The 25320-nt window shown below is 43.9% G+C and overlaps 1 protein-coding gene across 7 annotated transcripts in view; it reads right to left on the bottom strand.

Annotated features, from left to right (window-relative positions):
• Positions 1-1524: 1524 nt before the first annotated feature.
• LOC144179667 (protein couch potato-like) overlaps positions 1525-25320 on the bottom strand; it is a 175269-nt gene continuing 151473 nt past the window's right edge. Inside the window, exons 6-10 of one of the 7 annotated variants that reach the window (XM_077708108.1) lie at positions 24679-24812; positions 20226-20482; positions 9296-9365; positions 6428-6535; positions 1525-2700 (exon numbers count right to left, since the gene is read on the bottom strand). In XM_077708108.1, the coding sequence (XP_077564234.1) occupies positions 2686-2700; positions 6428-6535; positions 9296-9365; positions 20226-20482; positions 24679-24812 (584 nt within the window). In that variant the 3' untranslated portion in view covers positions 1525-2685. Of the gene's footprint in view, positions 2701-6427; positions 6536-9295; positions 9366-20225; positions 20483-24678; positions 24816-25320 lie in introns of all 7 variants that reach the window. The other 6 variants (XM_077708107.1, XM_077708110.1, XM_077708109.1 and 3 more) reach the window with 6 other exon arrangements.

The following is a 25320-nucleotide window of genomic DNA, read 5'->3' as shown; positions in this document are numbered from 1 at the left end:
GCATCAGAAACAGACTTCACTGTTTACGAGATGAGAAGTGGTCCTCTTTCTAGGGAACAAAAAGCAGTGTGTTTCAAGCAAAAAAAACTTGCAGCAATTTACTAGCTGTAATGACGCATGCCATAGGACACCATAGTACTTAAGATTGGTTAACATAAGCTTCGTCACACTCAGATAAACCAGCTAGCCATTTTTTTGTTTTTATGGCCCCTTTAGCGCAACAGTATAGTTCCTACATGAAGAACTCTCCAGTTGTATTCTGCCTTGAGGGAAAAAAACTGCTACAGTAAATATGAGCCTACAATAATTACCTCTAAATACCACTCTCCAGCTCCGTGTTTCAGCCCTACTTCACCCTTCAATATTCGCAAGGAACCACTTCAGCAGCAGTGCAACGCCTAGCTATGCTGATTTCAGCATCCGAAGGAATCCCATTCTTTTTACTTCGAACCGCTTAAGAACAGGAATGAAATATTTGGCGCTTACGTAAAAAAAAAAAAGCACCTGGCTTGTCCTGGCATCATAGTAGAATTTGTCGCGCTATTCTGACCACGTGTGGTTATTTTCCGTGAGTATTACCTAGTAAAAACTTTTCTTGTGCCCGCAGTCAGCTACGACCAGCTGTCTGTATTTGCATCCTTGATACTCCAGGCTGGTATTTAGAAACCAACCCAAATGAACACTATTTGATAATTGGTATTATTTGATAGGTGAAATAGTAAAATAAAATAAAAAGACATATTACTTATGTAACCCGCAACGTTCTTGCATAGGATCAGAATTTCTTAGCCTCTATGTCAGGCGATGCTAAAAATGAAGAAAACAAGGTATGAAAGATGTGCACTAGTTCAGAAGGCCATAGAAGTGCCGTTACGAATGGGGTTAGAGCTGTGTACTCTCCCATTCAGTACACCCGTTTATGGTTGTATTTGTGCACACGTGTGTGTTCCAAAGCGGGTTCTTTTTTCGTCCCCATTTCCAAAGTGTGACTGGAATGGTGAAATCTAAACTGTGCGTCATGCCTGGTAGGCAGTCAAAGGTCACAAAACAGATCACTGATCGCAGATACACAGTATCATGTTATCTGCTACCTCCTAGACGACAAAAAGCACAACACTAAGCTCAATTTTTCCTAGAACACCAGTCGTAAACACGTACCGCCAGTCTCTCTTGAGCAAAAATTGGCATAAATGCAAGGATACCTCTGATTGTATATCCAAAGTATTACCTAGTAACAGAATTGCTTATGCCTGTTGCCTAGCTATGACGAGCTGCATGCACATTCAGGCTTGATGCTCATTGCGAAATTGTTGTCGGTGTATGGAAAGCATGTGCAATTAAGCACTTGTTGCTTTCCGTCGCTACCTATCGAGTGCACACATTTCTGCAAGAACCTTCTTCCAATGTCAAGTTATGAGCAGTCAAAGTGATGGGGAAAACTCGCGGTGACCTCAATCCGTTCCTGCTCCCTTCGTCTTCTTTCTCAATAAAATGATCAAAAACGAAAGACACAACAAAGCAAAATTCATAATTAAATAGCTTTAGTAACAAAATACAATACAAGATATTCATGCCAAAAAAATGTCCAAACAAGATAACATTCTTGATGGTTACGAACAAAAAACAGCAATTGTAAATTACTTAAAAAACATCGGCACGCCCCGAAAGCAAGTGATCAAACAAAAAAGAATGTTGTTAGACAGAACATGTTAGTACTGAGTTCAAAAAGCATACAATGAACTGTTTTGTCAACGGCTAGAATGATATGTCGCAGGAAATATTGGTACATGATGTATCAGATATTTTTACAACGAAGCATGCATCATAGCAAAAAATTATGCTGCCATGCAGGAGCTACCGAACAGCTTATAAACTGTTCTTTGAGGTAGCGCCACCACCTCACAATTATAGTTGAATAAGTTACAGCGTAAATTTAGAACACATCTTGAAGAAATAGACAATAAACTCGGTTTGTTATAAATATTGTGGTTACAGTTTTTGTACACTGTGACTAGTACAACATCATGAACCCAATCAGCTTCTACTTAAAAAGGTGTCTCTTTGGTTTCAAAATACACTCGTGGTTTGTGGGTTTTTCCAGCTGTACTTCCTGGTATCTTGTAGAATACCGTAACCGATTTTTATCCAAGAGCACTAACCGCATTTCATGGCACAACCGCCGAAAGCTACGCCCACACAGATTAGAATCTCGGTAAGCGTTTTCTGGGAAGAGAGTACTCCTAAATGAAAATGAGGCATGTAGTAACACAGTTTCTTGACAGTCATGGGGAAAGGGCACTCCAAGGCATCAAAGCTAGTCGGAAATTCTGACAAGACACGAATTTCTAAACTACTCGGCTATTACACACATACATGTCATCGCTTCATAAAGAAAGAAAAGCAACAGTACTTTTACACTGGAGCGCTATGGGTAGCAATACAGTCAAGGAATATAAAAAATATGCACTAAGCACTTATTGTTTGCCTAAATATGTTTTAGTTACGAGCTCGTGGAGGTTCCTGTCACGAGCGCAGAAAATGGAATGAACTGAAAATATTGTCCCAACATTCAGCCTTTGGTTGCTTGCTACGCTGCGACGAGCGGCCATGCTGCGTACCCCTCCCGTGCAGGCGCGGAGATTCACCTAAGGAAACTTGAAGCGCTTTCTCGACTGTTCCACTCCATCATTCACGGGAAACCTGCGAATACAGAAGGAGCGAACACTGAGTGAAAGCTTTACCGCACTTTTTCATGGCATTTTTATTCTAACCAGATTTAAAGGGCTGATCCATCAGTTCACGTGCACGGTTTTCCTTCAGCCACAATTCTCGGGGGTAGTAAACTTGTTTACTACCCCCGAAAAGAAAATGTCTACAGAATTGTTCCGCAGGCACTGCCTTAGGTAATCAAAAGCAATAATTACTCTTACCATGCACAGCTAGGCTGGCAGCGAATGTCAGTTATACAAACTTTATAAAGCATTTATGCACTACTTGGGAGCATTTCATGGGTATTCGGCTACTCAGACACCTTCAGCTTGAATTTCTTTTAATTTGGCTATAAGCTCTGGTCAAACACTAACAAGAGCCACACAGCTTTTACTTGCGCGTACATACAAAGTTCCTCACAATTTGACATTTTCCTATACACGTACAGAACTGCCCCATTGCACGTGGCGGCATCTCCTGCTGGGTAGTCTTGTTGTCAGCAATATCACGACTTAACTGGACACGTCACTCATAATAACACTCAGAACTTCATGCACGTCACCTTGCCAGTCACTGATAAGCTGTATAGAAGCGTTATTTGAGCACAATACTCTGTTTTATTTTTTAATGCTTGGACATACCCTAACGGAACTGCTTCTCTCAAAGACCCTGCACACCTGCTATGCCTTAATGATTCGCAGGGGATTTTCGTTCCACCCTGAATAAAGCAAAAGTGTGGTATGTGGTAGATTTCGTCAGCTCACATTGTGCTAAAAATCGTCACAAGCAAAATCTTCTTTCCAAAAAAACATGAAGGACTGTGAAAAAACTGGATGGAAGAGCAAAGAAGAATGAAAAACTTTCAAAAAGTACAACGACACATTTAAAACACGTTTCCGTGGTAGCGTGTTTACTATACAAACGTTGAAATTATTTTATCTACAAGGTTTCCCAAAGGACTCGTCATTCTGGTGACAGCAAGCGTAAAAGCAGCGTAAGATCAACTGGCACGTCAGTTATTCGCGGTAGCCATTAATAAATGATAAGCAGGGTAGGTTGCATGGTCCACCATCGCCCGCCCTGACACAAACACTTTGGGGAAGGGGGGGGGGACTAATTGCCTCACACACCCTTGTATGACCCACTGCTCCTCATCGTAACGAGAACACAGTGCCAGTTCTCAACTTGTATGTTCCGAAAACGGTAGATTACCTTACAATACATTACTAACGATGCAAAGAGCTGCACTTTTGCTTACTAGCCACTTCATTGGTAGTAAGCTGGCAGTGTATGTACTGTCCCAGCATACTGTTATAAGCTAAAAATACAAGAATTCTCGAAATACTTTTATTGCTGTTAAATCATTTCCCATTTTCATTGCAGTCGCACTGCTATGATGCTCTCCTTGGCGTGTAAACGCAGACGAGTTTTCAAAACAGCTAAAAATGCGCGAACTGTACCATAGAGCTGCATTATTTTTACAAAAAAACTGCTTTTGATCACTGAAGACGTCATTTGACTTAGTCTAAGCACTAACCACAGCTGTAACGTCATGCGTGCTGCATGAACGCTTTTGAGCGAAATGTGTCACCGTTATCATTAGTCCAGGTTCGTCATTTTGACACTTTTCATCATTTCGGCTTCCCCTTCGTGTACCGAACGTGCATGCTGCCACAGCGCAATCTCCTTACCGCGGTATGCACTCCCTTGTCGGCCGGTGTTTGTACCATGAAGAGGAAATTTTCTTACTAAAGATAAGTTGAGATTAACACATATTCTTTGCAGAAGGTCATGTAGACAAAGCTCTACAGCGCACAAAAAAGAGATCTAGAAAAATGACTGTCATGTATTGCCCTTAACTTCGCCACAGAGGGGTAGAGTGTGTGTATTCTGTTTTCCCAGATAAAGGGTTTTACTTTTTCGAACCAATTTAATACACATACATATTTTAAATGTTCTTTCAAGTACATTCTTTTGATGAATAACAATCGCCTCATTCCCTGCAATATAAAAAACGTGCTTAAAAATACACTACGCTATGACACGTTAGCCTGTTCTTACAAAGTAACAAAAACAGAGATGGCGAAAGGTTGAACTAGTAACTACTTCACAGATAAATGGAGCCTGTGCGTGAGAGACAATACTACTAAGGCAATATTGCAGCGTAGTATTTCCACTGAATATGTCATGACTGTGGTATCACGTTTTCCACGGAGTAAACTACAGTGCCTGCAGTGCTGTAGTTTGCAGCAATACCATTAATCACCAATGAATTTTTGCTAATTCACCATAAAGCAAGTGTCCCACTTTTCCCAAACCTGAACTAGTGAGTTTACTTTCACGTGCGGGAATAGTAGTTTCTACATAGGCAAACATGTTTCCAAAAAGGGATGTGTGAAATCCAGAAATTATTTAAAAATCAACACCTGGGATGCTGTTGGCGATATTTGCAATCCCTTGAAAGTCTACTGTGAATTAAGTTCCTCAGAAAAAGTCGCCTAATGTTCCCTCCAACTTTCGTGATAACGAAATCTGTGAAAACTGTTTCCAATATCGCAAATCCCAAACAAATTGTAAAGGGAAGTGCCAAAAGAACATTTGTACTACTCAGTAGTTAGCCATAATGCAAACGGTCAAATCACAGGCGTATTTTTCATATACTCCGCCTAAGTTTACGTACCCCGTTCCAGTACACTAACGAATATATTGTGAAATGAAGATTTTCTTCCTTCGTTTATGGTAAAAACTGCAGACACTTATGTATGGTCCATGCTTTAAGATGAATCAATTTTATCGTTATAATTTCATCCGTTCTAACAACGAAACAACAGTAGACTATACAGTATTTGCGACTGTTTTTAACTAAACGTTTGCGTCCAAGTATACCCAACTTTTTGTGGTTTGCACTAATATACCACCATAAGCGAATGCTAGAAACTGTGCGTATCTAATTTCTGAATGTAATCTGTGTTAAAACTCTGAAATACCAAACTTAAGAAGCCCACATAATTTAACAGCCCGGTAGAATCGTTTACCAGCGTTAAACACATTGCTAATGTGTACCGCACTTAGTGGCTTCTACCTGAAAATTGGCTATTAAATGAGGATTTTAAAAATGTTCCGAAATCGCGTCTCACCCTGAAAAGTGCACTGACATTTTTGCCAAACGTTAGACATTGAGGACGGTCAGCAATGAATCATATGAAGCCTCAGCGACATTCCTTCTTTCGGAATTGCAATCAGCCTCGTGTAGACGAAACCCAGAAAATCCTACACCAACCCGCGAGCGTCCGAAGACATTATAGACAATTTTCAGGATAGCTGTTTGTCTTTCCTGGAATTAGCAGCATCGCGAGCTCGAACGGGCAAAATAAATATTTGTTGTTTAGGAAATGCCACTTCGCAGTGTCCCTCGTGTGTACAAGGGGCATCGTCCAGAGTACGTCTGACTTCTTTTGTATTCGGTGACCGGTGGCACAACCTATCGATAATCACGTAGTTTTCGCTGAAATCACGCTCCCCCAAATCGTGTGCTTGAGAGGGGAGTAAGTCTATTTGCATGCAGTTTCTGGAAGCGTACATGCCAAACCACCACTAGATCAGGCCAGGCAAGCCGTGCAAACAAAAAAAGCAAGGCGAGGGAGCGAATAATTACGGGAGAAGATCAAGGCCAACGAAGAGAAACATCCATTCCACGTGCTCTGCTTATAGTTCTCACCTCTCCCATCTTGTTTTTGGCGAATTCAATACGGACTCCACCTCGATCTGAGGAGAACAGTACGCACCCCTGCAAGGCATTCATAGCATGTGTTGCAAGGCGGACGTCCTGCAAATGAGCAAAAAAGAAGGCCCCTGGTCAAGCCACATGCCTTGACCAACTCCGGTCGCTGACGCGTGCACACTTGTCATCGCAAGGAAATGTGCTAAAATTTCCGATGTCCTATTCTTCCCCCTAAACAAATTTTGCCTTCAGTAGATTTTCTCCGCTTTAGTTCGCAACAATTCTAGACCAATACCATTATCACCTATCTGTATTCCCCGGATGTCGGTTACAATCTGCACGCAATGCCTGACCACCTCTTGGGCTGCAATGCTTGTTCTTCTTAGGGAATAACTCCTCCCCTGTTCCCATGCCTTAGGAGCCTTATCAAGAAACTTGCACTTGACGAATTATATGCATGTGCTATGGCGTTTTACATTGCTCAATAAATCATATTTTTTACTCCAGCTCTGGCAAAAGCTCTAAACTTTAGCTTCTGTTGCCTTTCTTCTGCATTTTTGTCACTTTAACTGCTTTCTCGGATGATGTTCAGGTATCACAAATCCCCGCCAGTAGATTTGTGATACCCAACGAAGAACCGAATGTCCCCTGTTAGGATTTACTGTTCCCAACACAAGGTTATGACAATTTGCTACACCTAATTTTTAAGAAGGTACAGTCCCAAGTCCAATAAACTGAATAATACAGCCACATCTTTCCTAACAGTATTAAAAAATGTAACTTTTTCTTCAGAATAGCTAATGCACATCAGTCAACCCCTCAAAAAAAGACCACGAGTTTAGAACGTAGTCATTCGTTATAACGCATTTTGTGCGCCTTTCTCCCAAACAAAAAAATTTAAGACTATCATCAATCGGCAAGGTACCGAAGTAAATTAGAATTGTTCGCCAACTGGGCCTCCATTACCTGTTCCCACCACTATTAAAAAGCAGAGTGCAGCAAATAAGGAATAAAATGTAACTTAATGTCATGCGAATAAATTCAAAGCTGAACAAAACACGTATTGCAAAAATAAGAATACGTAAATCAGCATATTCCTGAGAGTGAGTCTTTCGCATAAAAATGTATTTTTGTATTTTGAAATCGTAGCAGATGTTGCATAATTACACAGTAAGATTAATTGTACGTGACGTGTAAAGGCTGGTGGTGGTTTCGGCCACTGAAACATATCTGAGCTGCCCGAATTTACTTTGATTTAGAAAGCGCAACCGCAAAATCTAACTTTCTTATTTACGAGGCCCTATCAAGAAAATGCTTTTGCAAAATGTCGAGCTTTCTTAGCGGAAAACCGTATATTATTTCGAATGCTTGCTTTTTCTGCATTCGTTGTTCACAAACGAAAGGACAAATGTACTAAAAGTAATTGTTGACATTCTACAGCTAGCTAACCTAGTTTTTATCTGCGACCTCGCTTCTTTTTGCTTCACGCGGTTCTCCGCGGGTAGTTCTCGGCCACGAAGTCACTTTTGTCTTCAGAGCGAAATGTCATCTACAAATTTTTGCTGCAGTGAGGGCTGGTCGAAACAGTTTTTGTTCGAAGGTTTTTTTTTTTTTCATCTGAAGGTTCTACGCAACACAGTAAAGACTCTGCTCATTAGACTGTTCTTTATGCGATAAACTATCACCGCGCCTTGATCCCCTTGTTTCCATGGGACAGAACAACCAGCTCCTTGTGATAGTTAAAGAGCGGCTAGAAACCACGTCCCTCTTGTCTGTGTTTCTCCTTAACCCTTAAAAGCCTTCACCGGCGAGTGGAGAGAGCTGGAACGTGATCTCGAACGGTAGCCCTACTGCCTGAAAGTTTGTTTAAATGCTGACCAAACTTGTTTAAATCGACTGACAAGACGTCACCGAAAGATTGAAGCTGCTCCCACGTGATTGGAATGTATTTAAATTGGAACAATACGCGCCAAATAAAGTATGGAAATAAGCGGCACTGCATAGACGCGCGACAGAATGGTGTAAAACTGCAATAGAACCCTAATTTGCTATTTCCCACCCGTTACAATACGTTTGCCCCCCTTTGTGCACTTAAGCAAGTGATGTTACCAGGCGATATCGGTTCGGGGCCTTTCCTTTTAATGAAGTGGTGTGGTACATTTCTTCTTCACGCTTAGCAAACGAACCACAAATCGGCAACACCCTCGTGATCGCCCCCCTCTCAGCACCGATGCTGTCATTGTTCTGATATCGCAGTGTGCACTACTGTTCCGCCAGAGCTGCACATGTAATCAAATTCGAAAGCTATAACGATAACTATTCCTGTTTTAGCAGTCATACGTACTGAAAACTTCGAAATCTTTAGCATATATGTGTGTGTTCATAATGATGTGTATGTGCATGTGCTTTTTTATGATAAGGAGTGGTTAAAATTAGTAGCCAAGCGGTTCTACAACCATGCAAACGAAGCGGCGCAAGATGGGCTCCTCGTGTCGTAGAATCAACCTGTGTCGAGCACGGCGCTTTTTTTCACTATCTGAAGAAATTCCTAGGCGTCAATTCTTTTGGAACCTTGATCCCGTGTTTAGCCATTCGTAAAAAAAATGTTGTGCAAGTAGAGGCAAGGCATGATGCAGGCAACATGCGGCACATACAAGGCAGGGAGTGGGTGATGACGGTTGGGAAAGAGTGAACGCCGCTACAAAAGAAGCCAGTGTTTTTCCGCAAAACAAATCAGCAAACACGGAACCGAGGTTCTTGGCCCTTAACTAATAAAATTTATTAGGTAAGTGAGGCTGTTCAACCTCGGTTTCTTATCAAGTATGACTTAATTCCCTCCAAGATGTGTGCAGAGGCAGTACTTACTTGATATTCGACAAAAGCTACGGGAGCGCCACCTTTATTGTGCATACGCAAGCGGCAAAAACCAGGGAAACTGAAATTGGAAAATAATGGTCCCTGTGAGTGCAGACGCTCTCAGAAGACTTCGTCTTCGTGGCTTATTGCCTTGAAACTTTTGAAACATTACCGGGATAAAGTGAATGCGCGAGCTAATTCTAAACACTAACTACAGTCTGTCAGTATTGTAGCGGGCAAATTGATTGGCTTATTGTGGAAGGCTGCCTACGGGGTTACCTCCAGAATTTTTAGGGTACTAGGTTCTACAAAAGCATTTCCGCTGTATGCTGTCTATCAAAGCAACAAATCCATAGTAGCACTTCTGCTTTTTTTCTATTTACCAAAAAGAAAAAAGCCTGCAGATAAATACCAGGCCACGCTGCCACGTGTGTGTCTTGAGAATTTCATTTTTTTTATTTTACGGCGATTCGGATAAATGTACACCGACAGGGATACGGATTTGAAAACGGGTAAATGTAGAACAACTGGGGATACTTAACGCTAACCTAAATTTTGTCACAGCCTTTCCGTTTTTTTTTCATTCATCAGGATAACTGTCTCTATGGCTGGGATCGAACCAGCGTCCTCTGGCTGATCAGCAGAATGCCTTAGCCTAAGAGTGAGCCACTGCGGTGGGTCGCGTGCGTTTGCAACATCGTCAATAAAGTCAAGGTGTCTAGGACTTCAGACATTGCTCGAACACCGGTCATTTCAATTTTCCCTGTAAACAACCAGAGCCACGGCAGCCAATGCAATTTGTTCGCCAGGAACGTAGGGTGACTCGAAGGCTCCATGCACCTGATAAATATATTAGGAAAACAGAATAGTAGCGTTACTGTCAGTGAATTATAAAGTGCGAGACAACACTATGATTGTAGTGATCCTTTGACATGTGATAAGATTTTATTTGCCAAAGTCGCCTGCTGCGTATATATTTCCGCCAGGCAGCAGGCATGAAAAGAGGTATCTTCCGGCAGCAGCGTTTTCTGAAGAGGGGGCATACACCACTGGCGACACATGCTTTTGAGTGAGGTGGGGGTACACACATATTCATGTTTGTTCCAGGCAGTTTTCAAGTACCAGCGGTTATTCTTGTCTCTTACGTACTGCAACTAGGAGGTGCACAGAGACTTCATCACCCTGTAGCCTTACGCAACAATATTCACAAACTGAGTAAGGTCACAGCTGAAGCAAGCGTCCAAAAGAAGGATATCACATGCGTACTGGCACATGTTCTATGGACAAGCATGCACACCAGATAAATTACATGTGAGTCACAACAAGCATCAGTAAGGCTAGTACATAGTCTCAACGTGCAGCGCGACGAGTGCTTTACTACAGTTAGGCAAGGTCAGAGAACAGGCTACACAAACGTTAGAAAGGCGTGTGGAGAACGCTGTGACACCACAGGTGAAATCGATTAGCACAATGCATAAAAGAACGTAGAAAGCGTCGTAGCTGGCCCGAGGGATGTGATGGCGATATCTATATTATTCCGAGAGCGTGCTCATTTGCCTTCTTATAAGCACTGCGAAATATGCGTGCGCGCTATGTGCACGGTGTTCCTGACTTGTACCAGAATAATACATGCCTCACAACCATCTCTCTGAAGCCCGGTACAACGCTTTCAATTCACAACATTCATACAACACGACCTAGCAAGATAAACGTGTGGAATAAATGAACATCCAGCTCGTATTAAAGCTGTTTTATCAACTAAAATATCACAAGTGTAATCTGAAAATCAAGTAGGCAGATAACCCACTTACATGAACGATTTAACACGCTATCAATGTAAATGTTACAGTTGCTTTTATGAGTAGGTTTTGAGTTACTTGAAACAGTGATCACTCACGACCTGGCGGCGAAAGTTTAGTCATTAAGGAGTTTTAGCATGCAAGCTACCGTGCTTCCGTTACGCTATACCGTGATTGCGGGAGACGACTGCGCATTCGAGAGAGTTACCGTGAACGGTACCTTACCGGCACCAGTTTTACCATCACCCCGGAGCTCCTTGTGCCAGAGAAGTGTACCCTCGTGTCTTGATTAAAGCAAATGCAGCGCACTCGGTAGTGGATGCTTGGTATAGCCGATAAACGTAATGTTAGGCAACCTTAGTTTATGTTCTTTATAACAATATTTTCGTTAAACGTTGCTCAAGAGTATGGCAAGCGAAGATTTTTCTAAGCTGGTCGTACTAAGTGGCTACTCCTACTCGTGCTAAGACTCGTCGCCCTCGAACAGTTCCTATAAGTTTCTAAAATCTTAAAACGCTTTTACGCCTCTAAAATTGGGCTGGAAAGGTAACGTAGATTTTGCGTAATTATTACAACATATTTTACTCATTTCGTGCACAAACGCTTAACGTAAGCGTGAATTCTGTTTAACATTCTGATTTCAACTGTCCCAAGTAGATGGCGCCACCGACATCGTGCTTTTCTTTTTAAAGCTCTACAGAATAGGACTTGAACATGCTCAACACAAATAATTGTATTGCGAACGGGTAATTCGAAAAGTCAAAGATTCGAGCTATTTTTTAACGAAAGCGAATATCTCTGAGCAACAAAGTTTTGCGTCATTTGTTTCGACGCTAATTCGTCAGATGTCGCTACTTGCACAGCGGTGGCCGGTAAGCCTAAATACGCAAACCGCAAACGGTGTGCTAAAACGTGTCCTATCGTTTTCAGCAGAAAACGACACCTCCGGCTTCCAGTAGCACGGTAAATGATAACGTAAACACGGTAACGATATGCTAAAACCCCTAGTGCGATGCCAAACGCCTATTGTATGACAATAGTATGGTTATTCTAAAGTATGAGTATTGTATAGCATAATGATTATATGCTCAATAGAGGTTTTCAACGAGGTTGTTTTTATTTAAAGATGTTATAAACCCAACGAACAGAGCGCACTGCTTAGTATCATCACTGATGATTTCTGATTATATTTCCTTCATTCCACGATTTGAAAAAAAAATGTCCGTGCTTTTTTTCGCGCGCAATGCTTTCATCGCTGGCTCTCTTGTGTATTTGCAGCTGTTCGTCTACTTTGTTTTAACCGAGTAATTTTCCAACCTAGATTCTGGAACCGTAATTTACTGATAAGGGTAGTATCTACACAATTTCAATTTCGCGTACTGGGCAAATCTCACGGTGTGGCGGCCGCCAATAGTACTGGCAGAAGCATGAATCAGTGTGATTCAGTTATTTGTATGATCAAGCTTCATAGCTGTCATGTAGAAGTCCCCGAAACAAACCGCGGAAAGAAAAGGTTCGGACCGTTTAATAGAGTTACCAACGTTGAAGGGAGGGGTCTTAGCTGTCCTGTGAAATATTTGTCTTACAAATCAGAAATTTAGTAACGCAAATAACCGCTGAAGGCTGAGCTGTTAAGTTTCCTTTGGCTCAATTCAACTGAGAGAATCAATTAGTCCCCACAATGGTTCCTTTATACAGCCCCTCTATTATCTTGATATTGCTCATGTACAATAACTTGCTTTGAATGCGCTATTTCGTTGCAGTGCTCGAAGGCATACGCGAGTGTCTCATTATATCAGCACCGGAACACAGTGATGGGCCAGGTAACGTTTTTACGGTGTATAACAAAATGTTTTTCGTCAAGGAACACGCAGCCTTTCCAGGTAGAGTGAGATGCCCGTAGAAGGCCGCCGCTCGTCCGCTCCCGTTTCTACAAGGAGCGCGATCGTGCTTCTTCGTGCCGGGTTTCTTTTTTTTTCCTTTTCACCGTCTGAGTACGAGTTCCACAAACCAATACGCCTGGAGCAAAACCCGAATTTAGTGACACCTTCGTGCAATGCAGCAAAGACGGGTTTGTAAAGAACGAAGTATTTTACTTCCCTGCTCAGTACGTACTTGTTCTCCGGACTGTTCAATGTCAGCTGTTATATATCTGGCCACACGTCCTAACGTTTCCTTTTGCTTGCTTTGGTTTAGAGCATGCACATGTGATTTTTTGGCAGAGTGCATTCTTCCAACGTGATTTGTTCTAAGCTGTTTGCCTTACACCAGCGACGGTGTTGCATTAAAGGATTATGCCCTTGAGGGAGAAATATTTCCTCACAGACGACGAGCAGTCGTGTTTACAACTTTAGAACTGAATGCGCCAGTGTTCACAGAAATGTGTCGGAAACAAAACTGTTCCTTATATGCCAACTGCACTCAGTTCACCTCGACCAAATTTATTCTGACCGTACAGTACGCACCACCAAGCAAAACTAAGACATGAGTAGTAGCCCGTGAAATGCTATATTAATCAGTCGGAAACGCTTAAAGTAGCTCCACCGCAGACGACGCTGCACCTCCCGGGGGATCCCGCATAGAGCGATGAAGTGGAACTAGCATTATAGTAATATTTTGGCCGGCCTGGTGCGTCGACGTCCGGGTAGATAGTACAACCGCTCGAACGCCGCTCGCGCGCTTTTCCGAGGGCTGTCGCGAGAGCGCAAAGCCGTTGCGCGCAGGTTTCCTCCGGCCGTGTTCATACTTAATCACAGCGCGAAGGACGGGACAGACAGAAGACTAACCACTGGACAGGCGCTGTCCAGTGGTTAGTCTTCTGTCTGTCCCGTCTGTCTGTCCCGTCCTTCGCGCTGTGATTAAGTATGAACACGTACCAACTCGCCCAACTTGCAACTGCTCCGGCCGGCCCGCCGCTCCGGCCATTCGCTCTTAGGCTCGAACATCTATTCAGCTTGGCCGTAATGGCCGCGCTCTCCTCAATTTCGGTTTCAAAATCGCCGATTTTTCGTGGTCCTTTACGCAGTACACGCGCGTATTTCAGCAGTCACATTTTTATCCCGCGGTCTTTTTAGGCAGACTATGCGGAAATAGGATTTCCAAGACATCGACATTTTTAGTGCGGTTGGACGTTAATTCCTACTGGCCTGTTGGCCTGTAATTTATAACATAGGACAGTGCTTTTATACGCCGCATTCACACTGTTAGCTGTGAATCACTTCTTGCAGTTTAAGCAGCGACGCTTACAAATCTCTTATTTTGTTTTCTCTCTCGCTCATTAATCTTAAATTGCCCTTGCTAGCTCTATGCAGCAGTCACCTAGATTTATGGGGCCATGAAGAGAAAATACAAGTTTGTTTTATCGACAGATATCGTGTTTAACAATTTCCTCAGCGCTTGTACTTTACAAAGCACATGGTACTTTATTTACTGACAAATTAAACATTTTAAGCCAAAATCTAAATTCGCCCGCGAAATCATGTTTCGTGACGTGAATGATGATGTCTTCAGGGAACGTACCTAACACGAACGTTAGTATACTTACTACGGCTACTGGCAAGGACGAAACTGTCTTTTGTGCCGCCTTGTTTACCGTTAGCCTTCATAGATGGCGGTACGGTACCGCTCGAGGACCGCTGTCCGCACTTGCTCTGTTTTTGACCTGGGGCGGTATTCTCGAGTTTTGTACCATTTGCGTCCCTTTCAAGTGTCCGTTGTGGCGAGCCCTGATTGGCTAAAAGCAAACACAAGGAAGTGACGTAACGCAAGCGCAACAAACCTACTGCCAACGCCCACTGCTTAACCGGAAGTACGTCACGATGAAAGAACTCAAAAGGGACGTTTTGGAAAGGGACAGTTACGAGAATACCGCGCCTTATTTGTACCTGCCTTACATTTCTTACGGTTGATAGTAGTCGTTTGTGAAAGATTTGTTCTTCAAACAGGGTCACGTAAGTGTTGATGTCGCGTACGCCAGTTGGCAATTGTCGTGTCAAACAAGCCCAACGCGCCCAACGGCTGTGCAGCTTTGGCATAGTGCGGGCCGTATGCTCTGGAGCTTCTGTGTTTACGTGTTCGCTCGTAACTTGCCTTGTTTGCCCCACCATTCTTACAGCTATAAAAAGAATGTGCAATAAATTTAAGCGCGAATATCTTGTTTTGCAAAGCTTATATTCCCTGTTTCATTTTTGTTGGAATTTGTCGGCCTAATCGTAAGGAGATGCCCGCAATACGTCATCGGTTCAGTGCAGACAAGTAGATAAAGTGTCGCATGCCTATTCTCTGTTTTCCTCATTATGTACTTTAGTTTAGTCAGGTTTGCGTTAAAATTGATGTTAGTGTTATTAACGAGGCAATCTTCCGAATTAACCAAAATTGCATTTTGTCTGTATGGCCCCTTTAACGACTGTTTACCTAAACTTCTGTATTGAGTACGTGCATACTAACTGCCTCGCCAATATGTGGTACGTAAAGCCGCACAAAAGCATTCATCAATTTATACCGGTTTCTATTCATAGCGTTAGTACAATACATGGGAAACATCCGGTCTGGAAGTGAAGCACAAAAAGCCAAAACATTGTTTAAACTGCTCATTTATTCCCGCTCACATTTTTTAACAGAAATTTTATCTGGTGTCTACCGAGGCGCCGACCCTCCGTTCTTAAAAAAACCCGGCCCATCCTCCTCGTTTTACCGTCTGCAGACAGCCCATCGGGAGATGCCACCACCCGCTTTTACGAGGACCAGGTATTTTTTGACAGAGACGGTATGTGCCACCTGATGTTTAAGAAAAGCCAGAGTTGAGCGCCCTACGTGTGACAAAGGCTGATCACCTCACGAAACATCACAGAATTGCAATAACAAAGTGATCGAAAACCGGCATGCGGAAATACCCCTAGATATCATTTTTTCTTGAGTGTAAGTTCGGATCGCCTGCATCCTAGACATTATCTCATGTAAACAGTCGCATTCGAGCTGAACCGCAAATGCTGTGGGAGTATTGTTAAGCATTGCGAAAACGCTCCAACTGCGTTGAAATAACACATCCAAACTCAGGGTTGTTATCGGCCACACCAAACTACGTAATGCTGAGAATGCCGTCAACCCAAAATCGACCTGCCCACCATGATGCCACCGTATATTCATGTCAACATGTTTTGCTAGGCAGATACTAATACGCAACAACCGCACGTTTCCGGTTTAATAGACATCCATTTCGCCATTTTGTAGGCATAAACAGAGCGGACATCTTTTACATCGTTGTATTATGGCGGCAGTCCTGTGTAGCATGCGTGGTAGCAGGGTCTCTATCATAGAGGAAAGAAACGGATTTCCTGACTTAATCGGCTGAGCGGCCCTCTTGCCAGCTAGAGTCAGCATATTAACTTTATTTCTGGCCCACTCGCTCCGCAATGACGCGGTGCCATCTTCTGCCGTGTCTGTACACCAAAACCTGAATTCTGGGATGGCGACGATGCAGACGACAGGCCTTCAACAAATGCTTCAAGAAATAATTGCTTAGTACTTGTGTGAGCACCGGGCCAGGCAATGTACATAGTCAGAATTTCAAAAATAACTATTTCAAGGTAGCGACAGTCATCAAATTCTTTCATTTCAACCTTTTTCAATACCGATTAACCCTCGATTGCAAAGCTCTTACAACAAAGCATGGGGCAGGTTGTGTGACAAAACGAAATTTGATACAGTGGATAAACGCGTATGATTTGAAACCAAACTATAAAGGCCAAGTGACTGATCATTTCTTGGTGTCTTCAAGCAAGATTATAACCACGAAAGTGACGTAAGGAGGACCACAACGTAACGATGCGTATAATAATTTACATAGAACTGGCACCACGAAACGCGGGAGTCATATTTTTTGTAGGTGTTTGTAAACGCAACACCAGTTGCAAATAACCTAATCACCTGCATGCCTAATACCAATACCACCTATCTAACCTAAGAGAAAAGTCCCAAAATAGGACCCCCTGTCTGCACGTTTCTTTATGGCCGTTTTTTCCGTACGATTGGGATGGTGCCATTCAAGCACAGTGTATTTTTGTTGTGGCATAACCACTGAATTCCTCAATGAAACCAACCAAACTATTCTGTAGCCTATGCACGTTGATGAGGCGGGCACGTAGCAATACCAAGCCTTTCGAGTTTTGACAACATTACTCCTTTAATTATCGCGCATCTTTTCATTAAATTCTCTACATTCATTTTATCTGTCATTCTTCTGCATCGTTGGTATAATGGAAACAAATGCGCGTGTTGTGCCCGAACCTTTCTATCATGGTAGCTTGTGAGCAGTACTCAACGAGTTGCGATAATTTGCAGTAAAACAACCCCTGATTTTACTGCCTGAAAGTGCCTCTGGAAAGCTTTGTGCTTTAAAGTTTCATTCGCTCACTCACGCTATCTTTCGTACAGTATCAACTATGATACGGCTTTTAATTGAATGTTCCTGCATCGCACGTGCGTAGAGATAAAGCTTACGCAGTCTTATAAGACACTAACAGCGTTAGAGCTGTAAAGACACTTGCGTTGGTGTGACAGCCCCGCGGTCAGCATTACTGAAATAATGAAAAATTTCACAACCGTGAAAGCAACCACATATGGTTTCTTTAAAGAAACCATGCAGACAAAATACAATTTCGTTTCATTCGAGAGATTTCGTGTTTTAGAGTGCCCCAGGCAGCAAGCGATGCCGTATTCACTGAGAAATTAATCAGTTTACGTTAAACTTTTTATTCTCCCGCCCAATCGTGGGTTTTCCTGACGCCGGCCCTGAAGTCACAACAGCGGGTACTCAAATGAACTTCCAGTGCGTTATTCTGCTCTGCAGCCTTGCTTACCGCCAGTAGTATTACTCTATGTTACCGCCAGTCCTGCCAGGTGGCGCAACCATAGTCAGCCGCAGACCGTTGTCCGCCGTTGCTTTGTTTTTGACCTTACTTGCTCCTGGCTTGTTTTTTTAAAGGCAAAAAGTAATCGTTCGTGAAACAGGGGGTAGCCTCCACAAACAGGCTCACGTAAGACAACGTCGCTTACCCCAATCGGCCAATGTCGTGTAAGACAACTCGAAAGCAACGGACTGCTCTGCAGCTACAAAAAAAGCATAGTGTGCCCAGTATCAACCGCAGTGCGCGTCGGTACTTCTATTTTTACGTGTATTTTCGTAACTTTCACTGTTTACCCCACCATTCCCACTGCTCTAAGATAAAATACGCATTAAATTTAAGCGCACATAGCTCCTTCGGCAAACTTATAAGGTCTGCCTAATTTGCGTTTGCTTTTTCGGGCCTCAGCCAATCGCACAGCTGGGCATATGACATCATAGGTTCTGTTGCGAGAAATGACCTAGGGCATGGCCATTCCTTTTTTTCGTAACTACATAGCTTATTTGAGCGAAGTGTACATTCAAAGTGGTGTCAGTATGATTCTAACGAGGCAATCTTTCGAATAAATCAAATTTGTGTTTTGTCTGCGTGGCGCCTTTAAGTAATCAAGACAGTCAACAAGGAAATCATATCGTCCGATTTCAAACTACGCACATTAAATCAGAAAGCAATGCCCTGTCGTAGATATGAAGTGGCAGGCATCCAGACTAATTTTGTTGTTTAAAAGCAGTGTTTGCTGACTTTCGCTACATGCATCAAAATTACACACCTAGGGATAGGTAGCCGGTGGGCTCCTTGGCGCATTCTAGCAAGTGATAACACAGTGCTGTGTCCTCATGGCGTATGCTGAGGTGACTTAGGCGACACAAACACAGCGCCGGGAACAAAAATTCTACACCGAGAATCCGCAAAGCCGGGGCATAGCATGTTCCCGAGGCTATAAGGTTGACATAGACGGTTCAGGCTTGAAGACACCAGGATCGCGCTTGTGTCACCTCAGTCTACGGACTGTTTTCAGCGCGGTTTTCTGGGGTTCTAGTAAAAGCCCGCCTCCCATTTCCAAGGCACCCCTAGCGGAAGACTGCTCCCCCCCCCCCCTTCCCCAATCATATTCTTCATTTTTCCCCATTAGAAGTTGTTTCAGGACACAGGCAAGCAATATGAGTGCTTGTCGGTTCCAAGACATAAGGCCTACCTCTGAAAGTTGCTCCTGAAATTGTGAATCTAGAACACGTTAACTTCTGCCTTTACAAATTACGGAAACAGCTGAAGAATTTCCGTTTAATTAGTGTTTGAGACGGATTCCTCGGAGTTAACATGCTCATTCTCTTTAAACAAGGCACGGTCTAAATTCGATATCCTAAATTGCTGCTGCTCTCAACTATTTGTACGACAATATTTTTTCTCTTGAATTCCTTTTTCTATACTTGTAGCACAAATATTCACCATGGACAAAATGATCCGACCACAATGAAAGCTTGCGTGCACCATCATCGTTTTCGCTTTGTCTTCCTGTGCTTAAATTGTTATGTGTTACTACTTCCATCATTTACACCTGTAAACCCTGCTTTTCCGGCTCGATTACATTTGTACTTACATGAATAAACTAGCACAAATCGCCGAATAAGGTGGTTATATCAACGTCAGGTAAGTTGTTATTATCGAAGCTTGCGCTCAAGCGTCAACCACTGCGCTACATTAACTCTACGCGGTTTTCCTTACGAATCTTAACAGCCATGTTTGGTGCTACCAAGAAACCTGAATCATCGCGCCCACTACGCGAAGAAGTGTGCCGCAGCGGGCGGGGCGCCAGCACACAAAAGACGCGTACACAACGGCGGCATAGCGTATGGTTCCGAAGACACCACAGCAGCACAAATGTCATCGTTGCGTGATTTCCGCCACTGATACCGTTTAATTAGTACCGAGAGATTTAGGGGCCGAACTTCTGGGTTCAAAGAAAACAAAAAGCCAAACTCGCCAGACATCTTTCCCGCATTACAGCACAACCACGCGTCCCATTTTTGAGGTTCCGGGGCACAGGAAAATGGGCTGTCACGCTGGAACCGCTGAACACATCTGTTGCATTTTGCACTGGCATGAAAATTATGCAAGAAGCGGGACTACCAGAACTCCCCTAGCTCGCACGTTGGTAGAGTTAGCCCTAAACAGTGCACGTGGAGCAGAGACACGGGCACGGGCAATCCGCGCTCACCCACCACGGATGGGAGTGCGTACCTTCCGAAGAGGTCCTTGAGCTCCTGCTCGGAGACGAACTGGCCCAGGTTCGCCACAAAGAGCGTGGAGCAGGGAGGCGTGCCGGCAGCTGCGGCCGCCGAAGACGAGGTGGAGCCGACGGGCGACGCCAGCGCTGGGCTCGCCACCAGGTGCGGCGGCGGCATGGTCGCGTGGATGGCCGCAGCGCTCCCGGCCAGCGCAGCGTGAGACAGCGGGTGCGGCACCGTCAGCGGAGGCTGCATGGAGCAGGCCCACATCTGCACGCTGAGTTGTACCCACCGCTTTGGGGAACGACGCGCGCCCGCTCGGCATCCTTTCTCCCCCAAAAAGGTCGCGGCATTCGAGCTTTGCGCAGTTTTATGACTTTAAGTTGAATAGTACCCTGGTTATTTCTTAGATCGTTAAATTTTTATCCTGCATGTTTTTCACGATTTAAGCAACGCGCGACATTATATTTCAATGCGCCTGAAAACGCTCGCACTGCCCTAGGGAGAGAATCTTTAATTGCAAACCTCACTTCCCACTAAACTTCTGGTCACCTGAGTTATTCCCAATGACGCATTCTTTGCTAAACTGATGTCTTACGACGCACCTTGGATATCCAAATTCGTGAAATTTAAGAATGAGGTGGAATGCCGTTCATTGCAGGACATACTTTCACGCTGCATTTCGCATCCTTGCTAAGGCCATCTAAACCAACTGCAAGCCATCATAAAGCTTATTGAATATTTTTCTCCTCCCTTATAGCAGCTTTACAGCAGCTCACCGGGTCCCGGTGGCTGTGACGGTAGAAGAAACCGACTGCGATGCCATTCGGATCCGATGACCAGATATAACCTTTCAAAAATTCACGCTTAAGGTGGTTCCTATGCAGTTTTCCTGTTCTTAAGTTATTTCCAATGAACAGCGGCTAATCCTTTTAAAAAAAGCCGCTGCGTACTCCCAGTGCAACATTATGGGTTCGAAAACTTGGGGTCGTAGCAGGTACCTTGATAGGAAGTGTGGATCAGGCCGTCGAGCCATGGAAACAAGGGATACGAATAGTGGTTAGGGATAGCAAACGAGCGTAATGGATTGGGGAAAAGATTCGTGATAGGACATGGTATTTTAAATTAAGGTAATGAAGTCCGGTTGGGCTGGTCCTGTAATGTCCAGGGGCCCCGAATTAAAACCACCACCACCAGAGCAACCGACTCGCTACTAAGGTATGCGTGAGCAGTAGGGGGAGGCACAAAATTCGCTGGAGGGATGATATATCACAATTTAGATTCAACGCACCGAGGTGTATGACGTTGCACAAATGTGTTTGGAAATTTAACGGAGAGTCATTTTCATTCAGGGCTCATAATTGCGATGGCTATCGCTATTCCGGTTTAGTTATCGAATTTAAAAAGCATAACGCGGATTTTTTTTTCTTGAATGACCTCTTACTGTATTACCAGCAGTTAGCAATAACCACAGCAAGTTCCTAGCAGATACATTTTACTTTATTAGATGATACGATGATTGGGCCTTTAAAGGGACCCTGCAACACTCTTTGTGCAGTGCAAGTAAACCTGCGCGACGTTTCGATTAGACTTCCAGGAACACCCGAGCCAAATATTACACGTGCACGTGAAGCGGTAAGCGCGCAAATTGCCGTGAAAGACGCGGAAAAGCCAACCGCTCTCTCTTCAATTCTCCTCATTATGCACTTCTGGCATGGCCTCTGCGACGTCAATCGGGCCATGGCTGTCCTGGCTGTCCTATTGGTTGTCGCTGGTCAACTTCGCGACTGAATTCTGGCATTTCCTGTGACGATCAGCCGCCGTCGGCGCTGTGTAATGAACCTCTTCTATGTCTGAACCTGTCCTTCATGCTTTTGGCATTTCTTTTCAAATTCAAATTCAAATTTATTCAAAAAGTACAAGGTGGCTGTGCGCGGAGTTTGAGTTACGAACTAAATATTCCACTTTCAACGATCCCACTCGACAACAAACGTTTATTGCTCCAAAAACGCCCTACCAGCCTGAGCGCTTGCTTGGGAGCAGGCCACCATGCCTGCTTTTTTGTGTCACCAGACCGGAAATAGACACGTTCACGTTGCGGGGAAAAGGACGAAACTCCCCGGCATGTGGCATATCGAAGGCCGCCGAACAGAACGCTGCGCGCGCCCCCCTCTCCAGGAGAGAGCGCGCAGCTTTCGTCGCGTTGTCCGCGGTTGTGTTGAGAGGGAACATTTATGCGCGATTTTTCATGGCGCGTAGTTTCGGTGATAGTGAACGGATTTTCATAATTCTTGCGGGAGGAGATTGCTGGGACAGTAGACTTTACCCCAAAATAGATTCCGAGTAGTCTATGGTAAGTGTTGCAGGGTCCCTTTAATGCAGTTTATGGTATTTTGTGGGGGGTTTTTTTGCTGCGCACAACCTGACGTTTGTGAATAACTAATGCCATCACAGAGCTTCTTACGGTGTTTTACACGGGACTACACAATGGTGCATCCATAGTATGCAAATCAAAATTAAACAAGTGTGGTCATATAAGCGAACGCGTGTGTATTCATGTTCAGGAGGTTGCCACAAGGCGCAAGCAAAATATTATTAGTACTGCGGGAAAGGTTGATTGGAAAGTGAGTCAATTTTCTGCATGTCATCCACTAACAATTTCCTGTGCTGAAAACACAGGCACATGGCGCATTGAGGAGACAACTGCTACATACAGATAAAAACAATTTGTGTTGATACGATGGCCAAAAAGAACTTTTTTTTCCCGCCTATAATATTCTTGCTGCAATGTTCGGTTTAAACAAGCTCGTCAAAGCTTTTTTTTTATTTCAGCAATCGAAACCTGAGCGATACCTTACCTGCCTTGCCCAGGCACGCTGCTCGATAATCAGTTCTCCGAGCGATAGTGAAATTAAACTTTAGCGCATACACATTTTCATGGTGACTACATTCCCATTTTGACGTTGATTACATTCTTTGCCCCATATAAATGGACGTACGTGGTTACCACCAAGGGTCGCGCATTCCTTGATACCTCTCTTCATTGAACGAAAATGCTGGAATATATTTAGTTATCTACACTTTGAGTTGTCAGGTACAGCGAAGAAGGACTAAAACAGCAGAATTACCAAGCATAGCTAAGCTTTTGTTCCTTTGTGAAACTGGCAATTTCATTCCTAAGGCAAACACAACGCACTACGGTCGCCACGTTATTTCAAAGCCGCTCTTCAGTGTTACTGTTGGGACTAATCGTACATTCCTGCGTTCTTTTACATTCTTTGCACTATCGTGTTGCAATGAAACATTCTGTAACCATGGAACTGATAGCTGCCACAACCACACACAGAGCGCCAAACCTCAATGTTCACTTACACCACACGTTTCGCAATACCACGGATTGGCACTGTAAGGACGCTATAATTGTGTAACTGTTTAAAAGGTGCAACTTTCTATAGTTGGGCAGTGATGCGAAACAACCAGCGCAGTGAAGTTTGTTAAGAAGAAATGTTCCTGTAAGTAACCACAAATTTATTCCAAATGACCAATGTTTACGTTAGTTACAGCTGGATTAAAACTTTTCTCTAATTTATGATAGCTCCCTTTCCAGAAGAAGTGTAACTGGCATTGTGCGCAGAAGTGCGCCGCATTTAGCATCTAATAAAATTCTATGCACATTTCTCAGTCTACCCACGTATGTAGCCACTGCTGACCAAGACACTAGAATAAGGCTACAAAGAGAGCAACATCAGAGATAGCTACAATGCGCTCCTTCAGAAATAAGTAGAGATTTGAACTGTCAACGCAGTCTTATGACCTTGTTTGATGTGTCTTGAACATCAGGAACTGTTGACAACTTCAAAGGGGAACGGTTTACTGCGAGTTTGTGCAACTCCTTGGCAAAACAATTGGCGAAAGATAGCGACAGTAATAAAGGCGTACAGCACAACTATTTTCGCACTTCCAACCCGTCCCTTCCAGTGCGTCCGATGTGCACGCAATCTTCTGCAAGCGTTCCAAACGCACTGTACGACCAACCGCCGGAATAATTCATGCTGTGCTCCCTTTTATATCCCATATAACTTTCCCATTTGTAGACGCCCTTGTTTGACCTCAAGCTTTTTTAACGTATATTTTGCAGAATCCAATGCTCCCAACGCTACACAATATCATTAAGCTAGATAACGTACACATGACGACACAAGTGAAGGGCATTCATAGATGCTGGTATTAGTTTCTAGCCTGTATGGTTCAATGCACTTTCGTTGTTTCATGCTCCAAGAACTATAGAAGCATATCCAACAATAAAGGCAAAATTTCCTAATTAGTCACTACGGCTTCGTATGACGGAGCATGGTGAGGGCAGCTGGGTCGAGCGAAATTGGAAGCAACCCAAAGGTTGCCACCACTACGCTCGTAGTTGCTGCGCGTCTCACTTATGTCCATTTGTTAGCGGTTCGTCTACTCACAGGCAGCTGAGCGTGGAGGGCCGGGTGCATGAGAGCTGCAGTGTGCAGAGTAGTGGTGACGGGCACTTCGGCATAGGAGAGTGGGTGGTGTGGCCAGCCGTCATGGGTTCCCGGCAGCAGGGCGGCGCCGATTTCTTCTGTGCAACACACGAACGTGAACTCACTTACGGGCCCAATAAATAAGGCAAGGCCCGGGAGCGGAAGGATTGGTAACACGGCCGACATGTTGAGCACTTTGTTTTGCAAAGTACCCTAGGCCGATATCCAAAAGCACTGCTCCCCACTTTGCGTCCCATGTAAAGTGGCCGACACAAGCGCACCAATGCCACTATTTAGTGAAGCAGTATTAACATTCGACCGTTCTTCGCATCCCGCCGACATAATTAAGGGAAAATTATGGGCGCTACACCGGATAAGAACTATGTGCGGGTGCCTTTCGTCTGTCTGGCTTCATTTTCTCTGTCTTGTGTGTGTTTGAAGAACTTACATTCCGCCTACTTGAGCCTTACTACCTTCTTGCTTACAATGCGTGACGGCGCTCTGCCTGCCCAAAAGCTTCATGGTGTTTCCTCGCTACGCGAGGTTATGCGCTCATGCATGAACAGCTAGTTACTTCCTCAGTTTTCAATCCTCATCGTTCAC

The sequence above is a fragment of the Haemaphysalis longicornis genome, unplaced genomic scaffold (genome assembly GCF_048455015.1).
Source record: "Haemaphysalis longicornis isolate Haplotype H1 unplaced genomic scaffold, Haemaphysalis longicornis Haplotype H1 scaffold_4, whole genome shotgun sequence".
NCBI lineage: Eukaryota > Metazoa > Arthropoda > Arachnida > Ixodida > Ixodidae > Haemaphysalis > Haemaphysalis longicornis.
This window is presented reverse-complemented; position numbering and strand designations above follow the sequence as displayed.